Source organism: Thecamonas trahens, assembly GCF_000142905.1.
Source record: "Thecamonas trahens ATCC 50062 unplaced genomic scaffold supercont1.36, whole genome shotgun sequence".
Lineage (NCBI taxonomy): Eukaryota > Apusomonadida > Apusomonadidae > Thecamonas > Thecamonas trahens.
In genome coordinates, this window is record NW_013657644.1 from 38,720 (window position 1) to 57,270 (window position 18,551).

Here is an 18,551-nt window from a genome sequence, read left to right on the forward strand (position 1 = left end):
ACACCCCCACCACACACACAGCCAGCTAACCAAGCGAACCGTGCGAAGACTGGTGGAGAAGCGGCTACAGCTGCCGGCCAACTCGCTCGACAACTCGACTGACAAGCAGGCCATGTCCGACATTGTGGTCGATATCCTCTCGGCTTCGGCTACCCAGCCGACCGCGGCAACCGCGGCCATCTCCGCGGCAACAACCACGCCCGCCTCCGCGGCAACAACCGCCCCCGCCACCGCCCCTACTTCGCTGACCCTTTCCGCCCCGTCTACCACTGCTGCTCCTCCAGACGACGACAATGACGACTTTACGTCGACGGCGCCGGCCGTCAAGGCCGATCCGGCGCAGGGCAAGCGGAAGGCGCGCGCAATGGCGGCTGGCAAGGCCGACAAGGCGACAAAGAAGGCAAAGGCGTTGGATGGCTCGGCTGTAGTTGCCCGCGTTGCGGTCGAGGAGAGGCAGCTGTGGCAGCTGGGATCGACAGGTAACGTCCGTGTCGACGTCACAAAGTTCCGCTCCCGCAAGTACGTCGACGTCCGGAAGTGGTACAAGAAGAAGGGCACCGGCGAGATGTGCAGAACCCAGAAGGGCATCATGCTTGCCCCCGACCAGTGGGACAAGCTTAAGCTCTTGTTCCCCACACTCAAGGCCGCTTTTGCAGCCGCGCGCGACTCCTCCTAATGCACCACCCCATCGGTAACAATTACTTCTTGCCTTTGCCCTTGCCCTTGCCCTTGCCCTTGCCCTTGCTCTTGGTCTTGCCTTTGCCCTTGCTCTTGCCCTTTTCCTTTCTCTTGCTCTTGCCCTTGCCCTTGCCCTTGCCCCTCTCCCGATGCGACTTGCGGCTGCGCCGCCCTCCATCATCCCCAGTCACCGATGGCGTCCCGGGCCTGCTCCCCGCCACGCTCGCAGCCTCGCCTCCGTCCTTTGCAGGTCCATCCGCTCTTGCCGCTGACATGGATAGCGCTGCCTCGGTCCGCGCTCGCTGGGCTGCCACCGCCGCCAGTCGTGTCCCCTGCGCCGGTACAAACTTGCTCCCTCCGTCAGCCCTGTACGCCAGCGTGTACTTTGCCCGCGCCTTGACCCGGTCATTCGTCTGCTTCTCCAGCGGCGCATCAACATTGGCAAGGCCGACTGGTGTTCCGTTTGAGGCCAACACGTCAAGCGCAGCGCCGGGAGGTAAGACCCCGCCTCCGGCCTCGTGCAAGTTGCGCAACGACCCGAGAAACGCCGCCACCGTGCACTGAAGCGACATCATCTTGAACCCGCCCGCCTCTCCCTTTGCCTTTCCCGGCGACGCCGGGCCCATCGTCTTTCTCCCACGCCTCCGCCCGTTTCCGCGTCCACGCCCCCCTCTCCGCCCGCGCCCCGTCGACCTCTGCAGTGACGGCGAGACTGAGACCGATCGGCCCCCCGCCCCCCTATTAGAGCCCGTGCCACCACTCTCCGAGCCCCCACTCGCCGAGTCCAAGCCCGATCCTCGCGAGTCTGTGCCCGAGTCATATCTCCTTCCCTCTTCTGGTCTTGATCTCGATCTCGATCTCGATCCCGATCCCGATCCTGATCCCGATCCTGATCCCGATCCCGTTCCCGGTCCTGAGCCGGAGCCCGCCCGGGCACCAGCCTCGCGCTCCGGACGCGACCGCTTGCTCTTTCTCGAGCAGCTTCGGCTCCGCTCAGCGCCTCCATAGTCGACAAACACAAACGACATGCTTCACGTCCACCTCCTCTGCACCACAATCTTAGCTCTTGCCCACCAACCTGAGACCAACCTCGTCCGAGCTCGGTCTTGGAGTTGGCTGCTGTCGGTTAACGCCAACGTGTCACACAACCCGAGTCGACCACCAAAGCATCGCGCTGCATTGTCTCTGTTTACGACCTGCCTTTAGCCTCGCGTGGTGTCGCGGATGCCTTTGAGGAATGGCATGATCGACGTTCCGCCGGTTCCCTTCTCTGACGATGGCCGCGCAGGCGATTGCTGCAGGATGTACCGCGCCACAATTTGAATGTGCCGGTTGCGGAAGAGGGCGAGCGCCTCACGGCACGCCAGGTACATCTGAAGCACTGCCGGCTCGCCGCACGCGTGTGCGTACTCGCGGAGTGACGGTCCGTGCCAAAGCGCGTCGATGAGTCGCGCGTGCGGCCGAGGCATGTGCGCCACCATCGCGTCGAGAAACGCCGACTCGTGCTCAATGTCCAGCCCAGCATCAAGCGCTTGGATGAGCGACGACTGCGCTGCAGACGCCCCGTTGAACTTGCCCACAAACGATGGCGTCGCCGACCCGGATGCCGCTGCCACACGCTCCGGCCGCGTCGCGGTGTGGTCAAAGTCGGGCGTGACGCCGGCGTACGTCAGCCCGTTCGGCAGCTCGCTGTTGCCGGCCCACCCCGCCAGAAACAACCTGATCCGCGAGTAGAAGACCGCTGGCATGCACCGCTCCGGCAGCCGAGCCAGTGCATCGTCCATCGCCAGCACCGCCGCCAGCACTCGCTGCAGTGCGTTGAGCACCATTTCCGGCTCGCCGAGCACCACGCCGTGCATGCCCTCCACAAGTCCCACCAGCGCAGGCGCACCGGCGCCCTCCACTCCCAGTGCAGCAGTGTAAAACCAGGCCTCGTCCATTCCACCCAGAAACAGCGAGTTCATGCCGAGGTTGTCCACCACCGCGCCCTTGTCCTCGTCGATCTCGTGATAGTTGGCCAGCGCAATGCTCGAGTGGGTGATGACCGGCGGTCGGCCCACCATCGCCGCCACCTGGCACCACGGAACCGCGAGTTGAGGCGGGAGCTCGTCCACCGGCTTCCCGCCCACCACCGTGTCCTGAAACACATACCCGTGCGCGAGGAGGCCAAGGACTAGAAACGCCCGCTCCAGCACCCTCGGCGAAGCGCCTGCCAGCACCTCACTCGCGTCCACCAGCGGGAGTCTCTCCATGGACTCGCGATGATCCCAGTCAGCAGCCGATCGTTGAGCTCATCTACCGCACCCTCCCACCCTTGTGCCCACTCGGCCTCCAGCCGCTTCATCGGCGCCGTTGCCCGCAGAAAGCCTCTTGTCGGCGAGACATCATGATCCGTCAGCGCAGGCACTTTGTTCCCTCGCTTTCCGCCCTTCTTCCTCCTTCCCCGCACACCAACCGTCCCCGCCTCGCCACTTCTGCCCATCGTCGCCTTTCCCATCCCCTCTCCGCTTCCCCACCAGCTCGTCGTCATCCGCCTCAGCGCCCACATGGCCACCAACGCTCCGCATGCTCCGCCCACTGCCACAGCCACAGCCTTCTGCGACACGCTCACTCGCACTTGCATATATAGATATATGTATATGCCTCGCGACTCGCAGTCACAAGAGTCACGTGTGGTGCTCTCCCAACTACCGGCCATCGCGACAGGTCAGCGAGCACGGACGCTGGCCGCAGGAGACCATTCGGCAACATATCATGCCCGCATCAACAGCAATGATAGCTCAACCTGTCGCTCGATCTGCACCGAGACATTGTTCCCCCCCACCACCACCGCCACCACCACCACTACTTAGTTCTCCTCATCACAACCTCTGTCCCAGCCACTTGCTGGCTAGCCCGTACTGTCTTTTCCCAGCATGTACCCCACATCCGAGACAAAGCAACTGTGGTGGCAAAGAGCAGGCAATTTTTTCTCGTTCCACCCCCCCCCCCCCCCCGTCCCCTCCTCTCCTCCCAATCTCCTCCCTCCGAACCAATTTGCGCACGTGAGCTGTCGGGAATGTCGGGAAAAAAGCCGCAGTCCGCCCACTCGACGCGGCTAGTACCCTCTTCCGCTCCCCCCCCCCCCCCCTCCCGGCCACCCATCCACAGCCTACACCCCCACCCCACCATCTCCACCACCCGCACCACCCTCTTCTCCACCCTCTCTACCACGGATTTCCCCCTCTTCTTTTATTTTTTCCGTATTTCCTCGCCTTGCTGCCCCCTACCATGACCTCGTTTGTTCCATGCGTCGTGGTGGTGTTGATGGCAACGACCTTGGTCGTCACCCACCCCACAGTCATGGCAGCAAGCCTGCCTATCTGCTCCACCTCTGCTGCTTCCACACATACGAATGCGCAAGCAAATCCGTGGACGGTCGGGCTTGTGTTTGAGTACACCTCGCCGGACGCTTACTCTATGGCCTCTCTCTGTGGCGCTACCTTTGGCTGGGTGGGTGACCCGGGCACGGTCACCTACGCGCTCTACGAGTCGCCAACGCTTACTCTCACAGACTTTGTCAAAGTCTCGGCCGACTTTGTCGGTTCGGCTCCGCTTGTGGCTGGTCAGGAGTATGCTGTCGGTGATACAACGGCAGAGGCCAACTTTGCTCAGCCGCTTCCGCTCACACCCGGCAAGTATTATGCTCTCCTCGTCGCCTCCAGCAACGCGGTCACTTTCCCCCGCTCCCAAGGTGCTGTTCCTATCTCGACTTGCTCCTCCTCGCTCAACCTCCTCCAGCTACTCAAGAGCGATCTTGGGACTCTTCCGGCCTCGCTCTCAGCCTTTTCCGTCAACGTCAACGCCGTGCCCATCGGCCGCATCTCCATCTGCCCCGCCTGCCTCCCACAGCCGTCTCCGCCGACAAACGGTGCCGTCTCGACAACTGCTGTCACTCCTGCCCGCATGATCAACGGTGACAGTGCTACCTATACTTGCAACGCCGGATTCATGATCTCCGGCTCGCCTTCCCGCTCCTGTACTGACACTGTGTACTCGGGCCCAGAGCCGACCTGTGTCGTCGCCTCCTCGCCGCCGCCGCCCCCTTCACCTCCTCCACCGTCTCCCTCGCCGCCGCCGCCGTCTCCCTCGCCGCCGCCGCCCTCGCCGCCGCCGCCCTCGCCGCCGCCGCCCTCGCCGCCGCCGCCCTCGCCGCCGCCCTCGCCGCCGTCTCCTTCGCCTCCTCCCCCCTCGCCGCCACCACCCCCTACCCTTCTTCCGGCTCCCACTATCACGGCAGTCATTGCTCACGATCCGTCTTCCTCCGACACCAGCCTCGGGCCGGGTGACATCTTGACCATCGTCTTCTCCGAGCCGACCAACACCCCGCCGCTGTCTTCCGCTGGCCTTCTCGACTCGGCGCTGACCTGCTCGCGAACGCCAGATACCCCTCCGGTTGCCCTCTCGGCGTGCCTCGGAGCCTCGCTCTCGGGCGTTTGGTCTGCTGACAGCACCACACTCACCATCACCATTGTATCGTCGCCGCCGCCCCTTGCCGACATCCCGCGTCCGGGCGCCGCTGTCTTTACTCCGACAGGCGGCCTCGCCATCCGCAACTCTGCGCTCACCTCGGCCGCCGCTGCTGTACCTTCGCCAGTCCTCTCGGGCTCGTGGGGCGCGGCGTCGGCCGAAGTCACGCTCATTGTCGAGGGCTCTGGCGGCGCAGCGCTGACTACGGCTGACGTCGCCGAGGGCGACTCGCTCATCATCCTTGTCCAGCTCTCGCTCCCGCCGGCTGCTGACGTCACCGTCGACTTTCGTCTCGACGACGCTCTACCGGGCGCGCCGCGCCCGCCGCATGCCTCACTCTCTGCCACTTTGCTCACCTTCACCCCGTCGAACTACAACAGGTTTCAGAAGCTGACACTCGCTGCTGCTCCTGACGCCTACGCCGACGAGGGCGATGCGACGCTCCAACTCGTACTTGTCTCGGTTGCATCGGCCGATCCGGTTTTCGCTGCCGCAGTGCCTGCTGAAGGCTTGTTGTACCCCATTACGGTTGCTGACACCACGCCACAAGGCCTCGCCTTTTCGAGCCTTGGCTACGCGGCAGGCCACGCTGAGCCTGTGGTTCCGCCGACCACGCCGCTTCCGCCGACCGCCTCCGGTCTCCTCCGCCTCTCGCAGATTGGCAATCTGGTGTGTGGCCGTGTCCATCTCCGCTCTTTTCCGTGGAAGGCGACCAGGACCGGGGACCAGGCCCGTGTTGTTGTCTCGCTCTCGACGAGCGCTCCCGATCTTGTGTCCGTCCTCACTCGTGCCACGCCGGCCGAGTACCCAGCCCCGCCGGCGAAGACCACCCGCACCAGCCTGCAGTTGCTGCCGGGCACCAGTGGACCATCGACCACATTTGTGCTTGGTGCCCGTGCTGAGGCTTCGGTTGTATTCGATGCCCTCGCCGGTGGCGAGTTCTGCCTTGTGGCTCGTGCCGACGTTGCGCTCGCAGCTTCCACTTTGGTGACACTCCAAGCCGTTGTCCTCGCCGAGCACACCACTGCCGCCGGCTTCCCGTCGACACTGACTGCCGAGCATGAGCTGGCACTTGTTGCCGTTGCCTGGCCCGTCGTGACCACCACCGCGCCACTGGTTGCGACCCGTGCTGGCTCGCCGGTTGCCCTCAAGGGCTCTGGCTTGACGGCCGGCCTCGAGATCGCGGTCGCATCGCAGCTCGCGCCGCCAGCCCAGGCCAACATCACGGCTTCGGAAAGCGGCGACCTGCTGCGACTGGTCACGCCACCGGTGGCAGACGAGGGCTACCTGGAGCTGACGCTCCGCGACCCGGTCACAGGTGCGTCTGTCACTTTCCCAGACCTGTTCTTTACGAACGACTGCCCGTATGAGGGCAGCTATGGGATTGGTGACGACTGTCGGTCTTGCCCAGACGGCGCATTCTGCCCTGGCGGCAACCGGTTGTGGCCGAACGAGGGCTTCTGGGCCGCTGCGGAGGACGCTGGCTACATCCAGCCATGCTCGCATCCGGCGCGCCGGTGTGCGGGCGGGCGGCGGTCCGAGTGCTCGCCGGGCTACTCCGGCCCATCGTGCGCGGTCTGTACTTCTGGCTACTATCGAGTCGGGCCATCGTGTGTGGCATGCTCGTCGTCGTCGGCAGTCTTTATGGTCCTTGTGGCTGCCAACCTAGTCTTCTGCGGTCTCCTGGTCTGCGCCATGCTGTTCCTGTCGGACGCGGTGCTCAACCTCGCGATTCACACGCTGCTCGCGGTGGTTGTTCTCTATACGGCCGCCAAGACAAACGCGACTGCGATGACCGGCTGGCTCGCCGAGGCCTACCAGGTGCTGTCACTTGCGGCTCTCGACTTTCACTTTGTGCGTCCGGCGTGCCAGGGTGTACCAGGCTCGTTTGCGGCGCTGTTCTTTGGCGCGCTGGCGCTTGCTGTCGTCATGGCTGTCGCCATTGTTGTTGTCCTCAAGCTCGCTGCCCGCTCAGTGCCGGGCAAGTCTGAGTTCTACAGGCAGCGCGTGCCTCGTGCCCTGTCGATGTATGCCCAGCTGATGTTTGTGACGCTGACGCAGGTCTTCCTCCAAGCGCTGGTGTGCGCACGGGTCGATCGTGACAACATGCCGCCGCTCTGGGTCCTTGAAGCCTCGCGCGACATTGTCTGCCTCTCAGGTGGCCACCTGCAGTTGTTTGTGGTCGGCCTCGCGGGTTTTTTGCTCTTCTCACTCGGCCTCCCGCTGGCGGCGGTCTGCAAGCTGCGCAAGCTTCGGTCGGCAGGCCTACTCGCCTGGGCCGACTACCTCGACCTTGCTGCCGCAGCTCCGGGGCAGCAGCGTTTCGAGCGCCTGGCCGACGCAAGCGCCACGCTTGAAGCTGTCCACCTTGACGTCCACCTCTCGGCGAGCGGGTGGGAGGACGAGCAGCACGAGGCGATTGACAGCGGCCAAGGCGCCGTCCGAGCCCGCTGGGGCCTCCTCTATGAGCACTTTCGGCCATCGACCTACCAATGGCTCGGCTTTCAACTCGGAGTCCTGTTTGTGATTGCGGCGGCGTCGTCTGTCCTCGCTGATGCTCCCGGGTGGCAGACTGCGGTTGTTGCTGCTGCTCTGCTGACGGCAGCGGGCTTGACCGAGGTGGTGGCCCCGTACGGCGCGCGATGGCGCAACCATGTCTGCGCCGCTGTCCTTGTTGTGGCGTGCCTTGCGTCGGTCGTGTCGCTCGCGGTCGCAACCGGGCCGCTCCGAGTTGCGCGCTGGGAGCTGTCGTTTGTACTCATGGCTGTGCTTGTTGTCGCAGTTGTGGCGGCATGTGTTGCTTCCGTCCGTACCGCGGCTGCCGCGCTACGACTGGCGCACCCGACCAAGGTCGGACCCGCCACGTCAACACTCCCAGTGGCGTCGACGGTGGCCCATGCATTGTCGATGGGCGTGCCGCCGACGTATCGCACCAACAACTTGAGCGTCGCCCACACACAATCGCGCTCCTCGGTTACTTCGGACTCGACTTTGTCGTCGTCGTCGTCCTCCTCCTCGTCGTCGTCGTCGTTGAGCTCGAACAACGAGCCGTCAAGGTCTCTCTCGCCAACCCCGCAACGGCTCGGTATATCTGCTTTTCCGGCTGAGCCGCCCTCGCCCCATTCACCACCTGTCACCCGCAAGTCGTCGTACCGGCGGCAGGCGTCGGCAGGTGGGGCATCGGTGGGGACGTCGCGTGCGTTGCGAGGCAAGCGACAGTTGTCGACAACGTCGGTCAACTCGCGCAAGTCACTTCGCCCCAGTCGCTCGCGGCGCAACGTGGCCTCGTCGCTTGCACGGAATCGGGTCCGAAACATGTCGGCCTCTGACCTCCCGAGAAAGTCGATGGAGCTTGATGTCACGCCGCGCGCGACTGTGTCTATAGCGCAGACGTCGACGAACTCGGGCTCTGACGCTTCCCACTCGCCGGAGCCAAGCTCCCCGCGCGACGTCCGCACCGCCACCCGTGGCCACCATCATCGCCGGCGGTCGTCGGATCGCAAATCGATTGCGCACATGTCACCTGTTCCCTCGGCATCTTCCCGTGTCGTGGACCACCACCGGCGGCACTCGAGTGTTTCTATTCCTTCATCGCAGTAAAGCGGCACCCCAACAGCTGCGGCAGGAATGGTGCGAGGTATTTCCAAGTGCTAACCCTTGACGATACGGTACGGTCGTTCAGACGCGTTGTCGCGCGTCTCAAAGTGAACAACTCGATGATGCTTGACTTCCAGGTTACCGTCCGACGCTGCGCGACGCCTACTTGGCCTGCAGCTGGAGGTGGAAGGCGCATCTGCACGTGATGGCGGCCGACACGTAGACGCCCGCCTGAAGGATGCCCGAGTTGCCGCCGCGGTGACGGACGCCTGGGAGCATGGGCGAGGCGCACAAAGCAGAACAAAAAAAATAGTCGCCGCAAACCAAAACTCACGCCAACCGATACCCAACGAGCAGCGCCTGGCCACTACGACCCACACCAAACGCATCAGCATCGAGGACCACACCACAGTACACATCACCCGCGTCCACATCCACATCCACATCCACATCCACATCCACACACACACACACACACACACACACACAACCACACACACACACACACACACACACATCTTTCAGTAGCATGCTCCTCTCTGGGTGGGCCATTGTGGACACATCTTTCAGTAGCATGCTCCTCTCTGGGTGGGCCATTGTGGGCACTGGAGTGCTCAGCTTCTGCCTCACCTTTGTCCTTGCCCTCGCTGGCTACTTCCTCCTCGCTCGGTGGACAACACCCAAGGCAAACCAGACGACATCATCTGCACCACAACTGTGTACCTCTCATCCAAGGCAATGGACAGTGGCTCTGCTCCTGGCAGCTGCTGTCACGTTAATTGTGGTCATTCCATTGGCTACTGTCTCGGATGCCAGTGCGGCCCACAACTCGGTTCATGATGCCTACGTCATGCCCATCTCCTTCAATGCCTTTGTTGCTCTCGTCGTTGTCGTAGGCATCGCCGCAATGCTCTTCGGTACCATCGCTTGGTTCTTTGGTTATGAGCGCTCTGCCTATGCTTCTCTCTCGGCATGCTCCATGATCCGCCTCCCGGTCATGGGCCTCATGGCTGGTCTCATCACCGCGTCCATCGTTGGCCTTGCTGTCGGTCTCTCCGGTGATCTGCCAGCTTCTGCTGGTGACATCCCGCGTCAGTCGGACGCCTCGCTTTTCTGGTCTGGCGTGGGACTTGGGGTGGGCATTGCGGGCTTCCTCGCCTTTCTGGCCATCACGCTTGTGTTCTACCAAGAGTCGGCCAACATCCACGCCATCCGCTCGGCGATGCCCAACCACATGCTGACCCAGGTGGTAGGCCTCGTGGCCGCCGACGATCGCAAAGCCATTGCACTCCTTGCTTCTCGCAACGAGGAGTACCTTCTCTCACATGGCCTCCTCTACTGCATGCAGGCTGTCCAACACGATCTGGTCGACGACGACGCTCTGGCGTCCTGGCCGCCGCAGGCCTTCCGAGGCCCGCTCGCCGCGGCCCTCTTCTCCATCCTCGGCGACGGCCCTTCGCTCTTTGTGTGGCAGACGACCGACCAGATCGAGCGCGTCCGTGCCGTCACTGACGACATGAAGAAGGCCAAGGCGTGGTCAAACAGCAAGCGCCGCGCCAAGCTCCACCGCTACTTGTTGGGCGCCAAGGCGCCGGCCGACTCGCTCAACGATGATGCCGAGGTGCAGCTCGGGCCGTCCGAGGCCCGCATCGCCCGCGCCCTTCTCGCCTTTGTCGACGACTCGTCCGTCTGCCCCATCTCCGCCGCCAACCTCGCCCGTCGCGTCAAGGCTGTCTACTCGACCAAGTTTGGTACGACCAAGTTTGTGGGCAAGGCCGCCCGCAAGACCGCTCTTGCCCTTGCCGCTGGCTCGTCGTCGTCATACGACGGCTCATCGTCGGGCCCGTACTCATGGTCTAACGCCTCGAGCTCGTCGTCGGTCCACTACTCGTCAGCGTACAGCGGATCTTACAGCTAGCTAGCCAGTGAACACGCTTCCCACTGTGTTTGCTTTGCCTCTGTCATGTCTCACCATCGCGACGAAGACGCACCGGCGCCGGCGCTTCCACCTGGACGATACTTTGCGCGGACGCCCGAGGCCGTGGTGACCCGCGACGAGGAGGCGCCCGCCGAGGCCGACGGCGCGGCGTTGGTCATGGTCTCGGCGACCTGGTTGAGGAAGGACCGCGAGTTGTGGATGTAGTTGCCGCCGACGACAATGCGAACGCCGGTGCCCGACGCGTTGAGGCGGGCGGCATAGGCGGCCTCCTCGTACGTCATGCCGCCGACAAAAAAGACGATGATGTCCGACGGCGGGTCGCGCGACGGCGAGCCGAGCGCGTACGGGTACTCCTCCTCGCGGAGCTTGCCCTTGAACATTTCATCGATGACCTCTTCCAGGAGAGTCACGTGCTGGGTAAAGACGTTCTCGATGTCCTCCAGGCCGCGGCGGTAGCGCTTCTTGAGCTTCTTGAGAATGCTCTTGTTCTTAAACAGGTCGCCACCGCGGACGCTTGTGCCGCCGTAGCCGACAATGTCTGAGATGAGCTGCACGTCAGCCTGGGTGAGTCCGCGCTCAAAGAGCGCTGAGACAAGCTGCGAGCAAGCGTTCGACGAGTTTGTCTCGTAGCGAAGCGCGTAGATGAGGACCAGGCGCAGCGCGTCCTCGTTGCCTGTGGTGGTGTCGTCGAGCAGGGCACGGAGTGCACGGAGGTGCTCGCCATGGCCCGAGCTCGAGCACGCCATCTCCTGCTCCAGCTCTGAACACGCCATCAGGCCGCGCTCTTCAACCTGCCGCGAGAGCTCCGACGTCAGTGCCACGTGCTTCGAGACGTTGCCGGACATACGTTTGAACTCGGGGTAATCCTCAATGAACCGCTTCATGTCGGCAATGGTCGAGACCGACTTGTTCGAGTTGGTCTTGGCCTGGAACCGGTCAAGCAGCTCCTTGAGCGAGACGCCGAGATCGCCAAAGTTCTGGTACATGACCTGCCGGTAGAACTCATCCTGCTCAGCCGAGAGCACCACCTCGTGCATATCTTTCCGCACATCACGCACGCCCGACAAGTCAACCCGCTGGTTGGTGATGCCCAGCAGTTCGTGGACCATGGCCTGGTACGTCCATTGCGAGAGTAGCGGCGTGATCGGGTCGTCGCGTCGGTCCATGATTAGCAGAAGCGGTCGCGAGCCCGAGGCACTGCCGTAGTCGCCGTAGAGGTCAAACTCAAACAGCTCGGCATCCTGCTGCATCCGGTACTTGACCTCCTCTGCAAGCCGCGACGCCTTTTCCGAGCGCCCGGCAAAGCGCACATTCGGTCGCTTCTTGAGAGCCAGCAGTGTCGAGAACAGGCCGTCGACCGTCCGGCCAAACGTGAGCGCGTCCCAGGTGTCAGGCGTGGGGCCGGCAATCGACGGCTGGTTGAGCGAGAACACGCACGGGTTCACGGCCCACACGTCGGCAAAGTACTCGTGGACCTGCGAGACAACCTCATGCTCGTCGGCGTGCGCAAGCTCGACGACCTGGGCGTCGAGCAGCGTGTTGGAGAAGAACAGGTGGTACTCGGCGTACTTGGGGCTCCGCAGCTCGCGTGCCAGCGCCGCAATGTTCTCGCCCGTCGGCCGCAGAAAGCACACCGCCTTCATGTGCAGCATTTGCTCCCGCTCCAGCTCCAACTTTTCCACCAAGTACACCTCGCGCTGCAGGATCTGTGACTGAGTGTATGCCATTGACACCATTTGCAGCGTCTCTGTGTCCAGCAGCAGCACCTTCATGCCTGTCCACCCTCCTCCCCACCCATCCGTATCCACCCAGCTCACCAGCCATACCCAACCCATGAGTCACATGCCCGAGTCTTACACCAGCCCCATCACACCCACACCCACACCCACACCCACCGCATGTGCCAGGAGAGCTTGAGGGGGCGGGAGGAGGGGGGGGGAGGAAGGAAGGACCCGTCCAAAAAACAGGGGCCAGACACAGGTCACACACACACACACACACACACATACACACACACACACACATACACATACACACATACACCCGGCAGAGACAACAGAGGGACAGGGTATGGGTGTACGGCAGGTAAAGGGATATGGGTACATGGCAGGTATAAGGGCACAGGTAGAGTCATGGCGTCACTAAACCAGGCCGACAGGGCACAGGCCATGGTGGCCATGGTGGCACAGGCCATGGTGGCACAGGCCATGGTGGCACAGGTCATGGCTACCATTTACATGGCCAAGAGTGGGTGGGGATGGGGAAGAACGTGGTGGCTACGTACCAGATACGTCAGAAATCATGTTGGTCACATACTCCTTCACAGCCTGAACAATGTCCATCTTGGGCTGGTTGACGCGGAGCGGAGTGAGTGCGGTGTCGCCGTCTCCGCGCCGCTGTCTCTCTCCCTTGGCCGCCACCCGCACACTCCCGATCTCTACAGACATCCTCCTGCAGCTGCAATCAGTCGATCTACACCATGGTGCATGTGCCCATCCATCAGAGAATGGCCACCATGTCCCTCTCCCCGCCCACAATCGGCCGATACCCTCTGCCGCACACGGTGTTGGCGAGAGCGCCACCGCCAGCGGGCGAGCAGGGACAGCGCAAACGAGTACCACCTCACTTACGAGACGTTTATGTTTGCAGCACTTCGCCTGGGTGCTCGCCGTGTGCTAAACGATGCGCAAGCGAGGCGCGGGGCCATGGCGGGCCAGGGAGCGAGGCAGAGGCGGACGATGTTTGGCGGAGTGAGCGGACGATCCGAGTCAGTTGGACAGGGCGACGGAGATGCTGGAGCTGGCCATGGCTTTGGCGATGATGCTGGACTGGATGCTGATGTGGTGGTGGCTGGTGGCGGCGTCCTTGGCCTTGCCGTTGCTGCCGCTATGGCTAGAGAGTCTGCCTCGTGGGGCTCCATCATTGTCGTCGATGCTGCGCCCAAGCACGGCATGCACACCTCGTCGCGCAACTCGGGCGTCATCCATGCTGGCATCTACTACGCCGAGGGCTCGCTCAAGGCTGAGCTGTGTGTGCGTGGCAAGCAAATGTTGTACGAGTATGTTGCTGATCGCGGTGTCGCCCATGCACAGTGCGGCAAGCTCATCGTTGCCAGCAGCGGCGAGGCCGATGCCGCCAAGCTCGACAAGCTCATCTCCAACGCTCGAGCTGCGGGTGTGCATGATCTCGTTCGGCTTGACGATGCCCAAGTTGCTCAGCTCGAGCCCAATGTGGTATCATCAGGGGGCGCGGTCCTCTCGCCGTCGACTGGCATTGTTGACGCGCCGGGGCTCATGGTCTCGTACCTAGCCGAGATTGAGGACGCCGGCGGTGTGTTTGTGCCCAACACCCAGATCACCGGCGTGGTGGCCCGTACCGACGGTGCATTTGACGTCCATGCTGCCGATGGCTCGGTCATCCGCGCTGGAACTTTTATCAACGCCACCGGGCTCTGGTCCGGGGCCTTTGCGCAACACTGCGAATGGCGGAACGAGCTAGGCGGCGAGCCGCTTCTTGCACCCGACTCGCTGCCGACAGTCACTTTTCTCAAGGGCAACTTTTTCGCCGTCGCACCGAGCGTCGCCGCCCGGCTCGACTTTCGCCACCTGATCTACCCGTTGCCGGCCTCACACTCGCTCGGCATCCACGTCACCTTTGACACTGACGGCAACGTGACGCTGGGACCCGACCAGGAGTTTGGCGCTGCCTTTGATCCCTATGCCTCCCTCGAGGCGCAGCCCGACTACTCGGTCGATGCCGCCCGCGCCGCTTCGTTCCTCGAAGTCCAAGCCTTTGCCCCAAGCCTGCCAGACTCGTGCCTCACTCCGGCATACTCGGGCTATCGCCCGCAAGTCCCCGGCCGGGACTACATCATCCAGGGTCCTGCCGATCACAACGTGCCTGGCCTCGTCAATCTCGTTGCCATGGAGTCACCAGCCCTCACATCGTCTCTTGCCATCGCCGATCACGTCCTTCGCCTGCTGTAGCACCGACTCTGGCCATTGCAAGCCGCTAAACGACGGAACGCCATCATCGCCCATCGCCCGCCTCGGCCCGTCGCCCCGCGACGGCAGCGCAGGCGCTACTGCAGTTGCTGCCACTTCTCGCAGACAACCGCCATCACGCCGCAAATGAGACATGTGATTGGATGCGCACTTGCGACGGTGCTTGTAGTCTTTGGACTGTATGTGTGGGCGTATGCAGTGGTGGTGGTCCGCTTCGAGCCGGCGGTCGGTGAGTGGAGTTTGGCAAGTCCGCCAGATGCGTTGCTTGGCAACCGAGAGGGCCGAGGCGGGCCGTACGGCTGGCGGCTCATCCGGCGTGTGGCACGATCATCCGCCATTGCTGCTGGTCATGATCGAGTGTTCATGGCATCGATCGACGCTGCGGGCATTGCCGAAATCCGGGTCGAGGCTAAGCCTGAGGCAGAGGCTGCCAAGGAGATCCTGCCCGAGCTGGATGCGGCGGATGACGGCGCGGCGGCAACGTGGCTCCTGCATGATGACGCTGGATGGTCGGATCGGCGGTTTGTGGCTAACACTGAGCCGCAGAGCTTGGTCTGGCTCGGCGAGTCCCGCATCACCGCGTTGGAGGCCATGGGCGATGGCCGGATGTGGGCGGTGCGCAAGGCTGCGGTCGCGGTCAGCCTCCTCCACACCCGGGCCATCAGGCCGGGTCAGGCGGTGCCGGCCTCATCGGCAGTGATCGATGTACATGCTGCACTGGCGGCGCCAGTGGCACTGACCTACGTCCGTGCCTACGGCAAGTACCCGGCCGAGCTGTATGTGGTGGATGCGTCGTGGAAGTACCGCCCGCGCAACATTGATGACGCGCGGGTGCCTGAAGAGCTGGAAATGCGCGGTCACGGGCGGGTGCTGGCGTACGATCCCCAGCAGCGTGTCTCGCGGTGGGCTATCGCCCGCGAGCTCTACTTTCCGCTGGGAGTGGCGGCGGCGGACGATGGCGCGTATGTGCTGGTGACTGAGGCCACCAAGGCGCGAATCAAGGTCATCGATCGGAGCGATGACGAGCGGTGGTCTGTCTTTGTGGACGGGCTGCCGTGCGAGCCCGGGGCGATTTCGCCTGCGCCGCCCGCTGCCGATGGCTCTCCGCAATGGTACGTCGGGTGCGTCGGCGTCCGCGGCGGATGGCTGTCGCGGACGCTGGCAACATCGAGACTGGCCAAGTACCTGGCGCTGGCGGTACCGACGACGATGCTGGATGCCGCCCGCGAGTGGGTGGACGGTTTCCGGGCTGCGCGTTTTCTCGTGGTGCGGATTGCAGACAAGTCGCAAGGCCGCATCCGAGGCGCTGTGGTCGAGGTTCACTCGGTGCCGGCAGAAGCCGGTCTGGACTCAGTCGGGCAGGTCGTGGCCTCGCCGCATCGACGCGATCGGGTGTTTGTGCGATGCGCGCGGACGCTGCGTGTGGCTGAGCTCGGTCGCCACGAGCGCGGCTGAGGGGAGGGAGAGAGTTTACGGCTCCGAGTCGATGCCTGTAGCAGCAAGGATGCGGCGGGCTCCGGCGAGGACGGAGAGAGTACCGGCTTCGACGCCTGCTTCGGCGGTGGCGACGGCAGCAGCGTCGCGTTTTGCAGCGCGGAGCAGCTCGTCCTGGACGACAGCCCAGAGAGCAGCCTTTCGTTGGCGGGCGCGGCTGGCGAGCAGGTCGCCCGATGCAATGCGGGCGTCGAAGAACGACCCGATGTCGGTCCAGAGGCGGTCGAGGCCGCGGCCTTCTGTGGAAGAGATGGTGCGGACGGGCGGAGCCCAGTCTGGGTACTTGCGGTGCATGAGCTTGAGGGCGGAGCGGTACTCTGCCCGGACGATGTTTGCGGAGGAAGAGAGGTCGCCATCAGCCTTGGTGACGACGACCTCGTCGGCAAGCTCCATGACGCCACGCTTGATGCCCTGCAGCTCGTCGCCGGCACCGGGCGAGACGAGGAGCATGAACATGTCGACTACGTCTGCGACGGCGTACTCGGACTGGCCGACGCCGACAGTCTCGACGAGGATGACGTCAAACCCTGCGGCGTCGCAGACGGCGATAGCGTCCGAAGTGTGGCGGGCGACGCCACCGAGCGTCCCGGAAGATGGGGTGGTGCGAATGTAAGCCTTGGGCTCGCGGGCAAGCTCCATCATGCGGGTGCGGTCGCCGAGGATGGAACCGCCGGTCCGTGCCGACGACGGATCGATAGCGAGGACGGCGAGCGAGAGGCCTGAGCGGATGAGCCACATGCCAAAGGCTTCGATAAAGGTCGACTTGCCTACACCCGGCGCGCCCGAGATGCCGAGACGGATTGAGGGCCGGCCCGAGGCCCGCGGATTAGGCGCCGCCTCGAGACGGGCAAGCAGCTCCTGGGCCTTGACCTGGTGGTCAGGGCGGGAAGACTCAACTGCGGGCAACGGTAGGACGGATGTGAGAGAGAGACAACCAAGTTGTCGCACTGACGACCGCGATGAGGGTCACTACCAGCACCACCCTTGATCATCGCCAGCATCATCGACATCGGCATCATCATCGACATCATCATCAGCAGCATCATTGCCAACACCGCCATCACCATCCCCCCTCCCCCTCCCCCCCATCGGACGTACTCACAGTAACAGCTCGCGAGAGCGAAAGACGATGTCCAGCAGCGACGCCTTTGGCAAGGGCATCGACATCGATGGCTGTGCGGCGGCGGGCAGGGGCGGGCGCTGACGAGGTGGCGGAGGCTGGCGCTGACGAGGTGGCTGAGGAGGAGAGGAGAAGGGCGTGGTGGACGATGGAGGAGAGTGGGTGGTGGCGGAGGCGGCACAGACGGAGCATGGGGGAAGGGGGGTGAAGTGGGAGGGAGGGGGAGGGGGGGGGGGGGGGGCTGGGGGGTGGCTGGGGTGAGGGTGAGGTTGAGTTGGCGGGCGAGTCGGCGGGCGGGCGGCAGTGGGCAGGCAAGACGGGAAGAGGTTGGTCTTCAATGGGGCGGCTCCTTGCCAATGGCAAGGAGGCCAGCAGGCGGCGCAGGGTGGAGCACCGCGGAAAGGGGGGGAGGGGAGGGAGTACAGGGAAGAGGTGGCTTGAGGTGGATATGTGCAGAGGGATGCACGACACGATGGACTTACGAGTCCGACGAGTCGAGGGTGGCCGGGGGCGGGGCGGCCGGCTTAGGCGCGGCGGCCGGTGGCGGGGGCGGGGCTGGGGCAGCGGCGGCGTCGCCGGGCATGTCGTCAAACTCGGGGATGAAGCCAAACTCCTCACCGTCGACGGCGACGTGGGTGAGCGGCATGTCATCCTCCTTGTACGTGGCGAGCGTGTCCTCCTCGAAGAGGTAGTCCTTGTCGTCGAACCGGTCGCCGGCCTTGGCGCCGCTGCGGGAGATCTTCCACAGCAGACCGAGGATGAGGAGAACCGCAATGACGACAACAACAATGACCGTGCCAATGACAATGGTCGAGTTGGTGTTGTCCTCCTTGGGCGCAACAGTGCCTTGTCCAGCAGTCGCACTGCCGGCCGGAGGCGACGTTGGCGGCGGCGGCGGAGGCGGAGACGGCGGCGGCGGCGGAGGAGGCGACGGCGGCGGCGGCGGGGGCGACGGCGGCGGCGGCGGGGGCGACGGCGGTGGAGGCGGCGACGGCGGCGGCGGAGGCGACGGCGGAGGCGGCGGCGGCGGCGACGGCGGCGGCGGCGGGGGCGGCGACGGCGGCGGAGGCGGCGACGGAGGCGGCGGCGGAGGCGGCGACGGCGGCGGCGGCGGCGGCGACGGCGGAGGAGGGGGAGCCGGAGACGGCGGCGGCGACGGCGGCGGGGGCGGCGACGGCGGCGGCGGCGGCGACGGCGGAGGAGGAGGAGG

The 18,551-nt window shown here is 64.2% G+C and overlaps 8 protein-coding genes across 8 annotated transcripts in view; 4 read left to right on the forward strand and 4 right to left on the reverse strand.

Annotated features, from left to right (window-relative positions):
* AMSG_07412 (uncharacterized protein) overlaps positions 1-676 on the forward strand; it is a gene marked incomplete at both ends in the record, with an annotated part of 1,111 nt that extends 435 nt beyond the window's left edge. The window contains one exon of the mRNA XM_013900466.1: positions 285-676. Coding sequence (XP_013755920.1) covers positions 285-676 — 392 coding nt within the window. The remainder of the gene's footprint in view (positions 1-284) is intronic.
* A 1,204-nt stretch (positions 677-1,880) lies between these two features.
* AMSG_07414 (murine indoleamine 2) lies at positions 1,881-2,930 on the reverse strand (the record flags this gene model as incomplete). The annotated part of the gene is made up of 1 exon (XM_013900467.1): positions 1,881-2,930. One exon carries the CDS (start codon positions 2,928-2,930, stop codon positions 1,881-1,883), a length of 1,050 nt encoding a protein of 349 aa, XP_013755921.1.
* A 1,090-nt stretch (positions 2,931-4,020) lies between these two features.
* On the forward strand, positions 4,021-8,787 carry AMSG_07415 (uncharacterized protein; the record flags this gene model as incomplete). Its single annotated transcript, XM_013900468.1, has 2 exons — positions 4,021-4,886; positions 4,992-8,787. 2 exons carry the CDS (start codon positions 4,021-4,023, stop codon positions 8,785-8,787), a joined length of 4,662 nt encoding a protein of 1,553 aa, XP_013755922.1.
* A 526-nt stretch (positions 8,788-9,313) lies between these two features.
* AMSG_07416 (uncharacterized protein) lies at positions 9,314-10,726 on the forward strand (the record flags this gene model as incomplete). The annotated part of the gene is made up of 2 exons (XM_013900469.1): positions 9,314-9,453; positions 9,601-10,726. The coding sequence occupies 2 exons, from the start codon at positions 9,314-9,316 to the stop codon at positions 10,700-10,702; spliced, it is 1,242 nt and encodes a 413-aa protein (XP_013755923.1). The 3' UTR covers positions 10,703-10,726.
* AMSG_07417 (vacuolar protein sorting 45A) lies at positions 10,715-13,170 on the reverse strand (the record flags this gene model as incomplete). Its single annotated transcript, XM_013900470.1, has 2 exons — positions 10,715-12,497; positions 13,008-13,170. The coding sequence occupies 2 exons, from the start codon at positions 13,168-13,170 to the stop codon at positions 10,753-10,755; spliced, it is 1,908 nt and encodes a 635-aa protein (XP_013755924.1). The 3' UTR covers positions 10,715-10,752.
* Positions 13,171-15,090: 1,920 nt separating this feature from the next.
* On the forward strand, positions 15,091-16,157 carry AMSG_07419 (uncharacterized protein; the record flags this gene model as incomplete). The annotated part of the gene is made up of 2 exons (XM_013900471.1): positions 15,091-16,069; positions 16,090-16,157. 2 exons carry the CDS (start codon positions 15,091-15,093, stop codon positions 16,155-16,157), a joined length of 1,047 nt encoding a protein of 348 aa, XP_013755925.1.
* Positions 16,158-16,197: 40 nt separating this feature from the next.
* On the reverse strand, positions 16,198-17,267 carry AMSG_07420 (LAO/AO transport system ATPase; the record flags this gene model as incomplete). The annotated part of the gene is made up of 2 exons (XM_013900472.1): positions 16,198-17,117; positions 17,174-17,267. 2 exons carry the CDS (start codon positions 17,265-17,267, stop codon positions 16,198-16,200), a joined length of 1,014 nt encoding a protein of 337 aa, XP_013755926.1.
* Positions 17,268-17,819: 552 nt separating this feature from the next.
* The window catches only part of AMSG_07421 (uncharacterized protein), a gene marked incomplete at both ends in the record, with an annotated part of 1,766 nt that continues 1,034 nt past the window's right edge, over positions 17,820-18,551 (reverse strand). The window contains one exon of the mRNA XM_013900473.1: positions 17,820-18,187. Within this exon, the coding sequence (XP_013755927.1) occupies positions 17,820-18,187 (368 nt within the window). The remainder of the gene's footprint in view (positions 18,188-18,551) is intronic.